General features: G+C 28.2%; 1 protein-coding gene across 1 annotated transcript; it reads right to left on the bottom strand.

The window, feature by feature from the left end:
- Positions 1 to 364: 364 nt before the first annotated feature.
- On the bottom strand, positions 365 to 2,701 carry LOC111028178 (protein ALP1-like). The gene is made up of 2 exons (XM_022306721.1): positions 2,141 to 2,701; positions 365 to 1,325 (listed from the first exon to the last, which is right to left on the bottom strand). The coding sequence occupies exons 1-2, from the start codon at positions 2,470 to 2,472 to the stop codon at positions 440 to 442; spliced, it is 1,218 nt and encodes a 405-aa protein (XP_022162413.1). The 5' UTR covers positions 2,473 to 2,701; the 3' UTR covers positions 365 to 439.
- Between the last annotated feature and the right edge of the window lie 1,553 nt (positions 2,702 to 4,254).

Raw genomic sequence — 4,254 nt, 5'->3', positions numbered from 1 at the left:
AATTGGTAGATTCTACGTAATAGTCAATATGGTTATTAATGTATATTGAAAGCAGAATAAAATGTAAGGGAAGGTACTGACGACTAAAATACTATAAAAGCTGTATAATATTGTGTTTTAAAATATTTTTTTATTTGCAAAAATTAAAAATTAAAAATAAATTATTGTTGTTAATGTCATATTAAAACATATTGTAGACAATTTGTTAAAAGTGTTTTAGCAGAAAAACTATTTTAAATTCCCGTCAACTGAAAGTGTTATAAAACATACTATATTTATCATATACAAACTTTAAAAAAAAATAGTTATAATCCTATTGAACTGTAATAATTGATATAAAATTAAATTTTAAACTGATGATTAATATAGTTAATGAATACAAAATACGCAGAAAATAATTAAATATATACCTAAAAATATTTAAATTAATTTGTTGTATCTACTCCCATGGTAATTTTCCTGCTGGAGAGTTAAAGAAGTCCTTAAACTGATCTCGATATTCAAACGCTTGCCTTTGTGCACTGCCTCCTTGTCTTGGAATTGACGATAAATTACCCAATGATATTGTATCGGCTACTTCGCTGGTATGAATTTCACTGCTGTCTTGTTTAATATAATTATGTAAAATGCACGTGGTCATTACTATTTTATCTGCATTTTCTGGTAACGATTTTAATCGTCTGCAATATATACGAAATTTTGCTGTCAATTGACCAAAGGCGTCTTCAACTACTTTTCTAGCTCTTGATAGTCGTTCATTAAATATTTTTTTTTTTACATCGTTGTACATTTGAGGTCCTGGATACGGTCTTAGTAAATAGTTCTTTAATGGAAAAGCTTCGTCACCTATAATGACATATGGTAACTTTTCATTCGTACCAGGTAATTCTCGATTATTTGGAATGTTAAGTTTATTTTTCTCAAGAGCTTTTCCAAAATTTGAATGTGACAAAATACCTCCATCACTGTTTTTTCCAAATGCACCAACATCGACAATGGTAAATTTATATTGAGCGTCAACTAATGCTAGAAGAACAATTGAAAAAGTTTTTTTATAATTAAAGTATAATGAGCCAGTGTTTGGAGGGGCTTCAATCACAACTTGCTTTCCGTCCAAAGCACCAATGCAATTGGGGAAATTCCAAATTTCCCAGAACTCATTTGATATTCGTTCCCAATCTTCTTTTTGAGGAGTTTTGATGCATTCTTCTTTTAGTTTTAAAATAATTGCATTACATACTTCGATGACAATTCCTTGCACAGTCGAATGGCCTAATCGAAAACTGAAGGCTATCGTCTGGTACGAATCTCCAGTTGCTAAGAACCTAAAAATAATTTGGAATATTATAATTTATATATTTCTTTTAGTATTTAATTTAATTTAACAAAAATTACTATAAAATTTCTTTTTTTAAATTAATTTATTATAAATTAATTTAAGTCCTAACCAATTTACATTTAAATTATATATTTTATATTTATAAAATATATGGTTATATACTCCATAAACTCAAAAGAAAAAAAAATAATACTGTACCTAAATAAGATAATTGAAAAAACTGAAGTTATTGAAAATGTTATCAAATACTATAAAATAGTAATATTTTTTTTAAATAGGTACTACAAGACAAACATAAGACTACATCTTAATTCAAATACGGTACAATATCATTAACACAATTATAAATGTACGCATAGACTCACAAAAAAAATAAATAATCTATTTAATATAATGTTCAACATACTGTTGTCTGGTCAAGTTGATTCAACTGATTTATTATCCTTACTGAATTTCAAGGTCCCTCCCCGTCAAACCGTTCTAGTGTTCCTTTTCATGTCCCTATATGTCCGAGCAATTATATGAAAAATGAGCCTATTAGGCGTTTAATGTTAATGGCAAATGAGGATCCCTCTATAGATCTTTAATTTTACTATTTGTTAATCTTTTTTCGTTTTTTAATATTTATCAGCTTTAGCGACCTGATTATAACCTTATTTATTATCATTTTTTGTAATCAAATTTTTTACTCTATTATTAATGTATTGTAATTATGTAATATGAATACATTCTCAAAAAGGTTTCATACCCGTTTATTATTATAAAATTAAATAAAATAAATAAAATAATAAAATCGCTTACCTCAAACATACAGCTAGTTTTTCTTTAGCCGGTATTGACTCTCTAAATTGCGTGTTTTGTTTGGAAATGTCATTTTTTATTTTTAGGTAAAGTGTATTGAACTGAAATCTGGACATTCGGAAGTACTTAAAAAATTTGTCTTCGTGATCCTCGAGTTGGCGACATAGAGTTGCAAATTCACTTTCAGTTTTTCTTTTTTTCAAAATATCATGGACCCAAATTTTTCTTTTTCGTTCAGACTTTTGTGGAACATTCTTCGTACTGCTTTCTTCTTCTTCGTCTAATAAAATTGCTACAGTCGCCAAATCTGACATTGAGAAATTACGAAACATTTTAAAATTTTTTAAACACTGAACTGCATAGTACGACTGCCTAGCTGTGACTATCTAGCTACAACCAATATTTAAGTACCGTACGGATACGCTAGTGGTTTGTGACGAATGACTAGATATTTTGACTGTGGATGACGGACGATGCCTGTTAAGTGTGGATTGTTGGACAGTTTGTCGTGCCGTTACGTGCTGTGACGTTCCGTGCCGTGCCGTAACAGTGTGAATCGGGCTTTACTTGTAATTCTTTTGAACATTCTTTGCATGTCGATTTATCAGACGGTCCATTGTAATCAAAATATTTATTTACTGACGATTTAGTTCGACCCATAATTAGCAAATAACATCGAGATCAAACGTTAAAAAATTTTAAAACAAACCCACAATTCAACAATTAATCGATTAGAAAACAGAAAAATATTGTATAACAATAAATATGTCCGGTACCTAGTCAGATCGGTTTTGACAATTTAGTTGGTTAATACTTTGTGTTGTTTCATAGAAAAACTTATAAATAGGTAAACCCAAATCGTTATAATAAATTGGAAGTTAGTAACGGTTTATTTTAAAACAAATCTAATGATATCTATTGGCGATTGAAAGCTTATCAATTTACAGACCGGCGGGGAATGGATCTGTAACGGGGAACTAGTAAAATATCATATTATAAACATAGACTTAAGATTCTATGATTATAAATGATACACAGTGTCCCCGTAACATCTTATCACTTCAATCGTCAATCGTCTTCCGTAGAAGCAGTGAAATCATTAATCATACCTACTGTGTTATATAGATATATATAGTTTATTATTTTATCTATTTATAGTTTATACTTTATACTTTATAGTTTATAGTTTATACACAAAATAGTAATACCAATAAATTATGATAAATAAAATTATTACCCTAAGTTAGAGGGTATCCACACTGGTAGGCCTCCCTCCTCACGCTATTTCATGTTATGTACGTTATATTAGCTATCAATTTTACTTATTGTATTGTATGTAAATATTACAGATTGTAAATACTCTATTTTTATGATTTTATCTGATAAAAAAAAAAAAAATTGAAAAAAAAAATTATATTTTTAAACCTAAAAGAACCTATATTTTATAAAAATTCCGGTTCGGTTCCGGTACTTTGTATATTAAAATAAAGGTTCCGGTTCCGGTTCTTAATATTTTAAAGGTTCCGGTTCCAGAACCGGTTCTTTTAGGTTCGGTTCCAGTCCCTGGTTTGAACACTATCAGAGTTTTCCATTATTGATGTTGATGGATTATTAGAAACTAAAAAATAAGAAGTAATAATTGAAGGGCGACATTCCAAAACGCACTATTGCCAAAATTCCAACTTTTCAGGAAAGAAGAAAAACTGTTTTTGGTATAAATTTTATGTATGAGTTTATATTGATGATTTTTATCAATATTTTATAAAAAAAGAAATAGCTTTGAAGAGTCAAAATTCATCTTTTTTAAGTTTTAAGTTAATTAATCAAGGTTTTAAATTTACCTCTTGTGTCAAAACGAACTATTGCCACTACATAGTACGTTTTGGACCGAGTCGGGCAATAGTTCGTTTTGTAATATTTGGAATCATTATTAATTCAAAACGCACTATTCTACATTTAATAAATATTATGAAAATATTATTGTTTGAAAAATACAAGTATATTGTCTGATATTAATATTAACCAGATACAAAAAAAATATGAACAAACAAATTTTATTATTACAATTTTTTATTAGTAATATATTATAACAATATCAATGAGTTCAAATGTAT

The sequence above is a fragment of the Myzus persicae genome, unplaced genomic scaffold (genome assembly GCF_001856785.1).
Source record: "Myzus persicae strain clone G006 unplaced genomic scaffold, MPER_G0061.0, whole genome shotgun sequence".
In the NCBI taxonomy this organism is placed as follows: Eukaryota; Metazoa; Arthropoda; class Insecta; order Hemiptera; family Aphididae; genus Myzus; species Myzus persicae.
The sequence above is the reverse complement of the archived record's forward strand: the minus strand, read 5'-3'. Positions and strand labels throughout refer to the sequence as shown.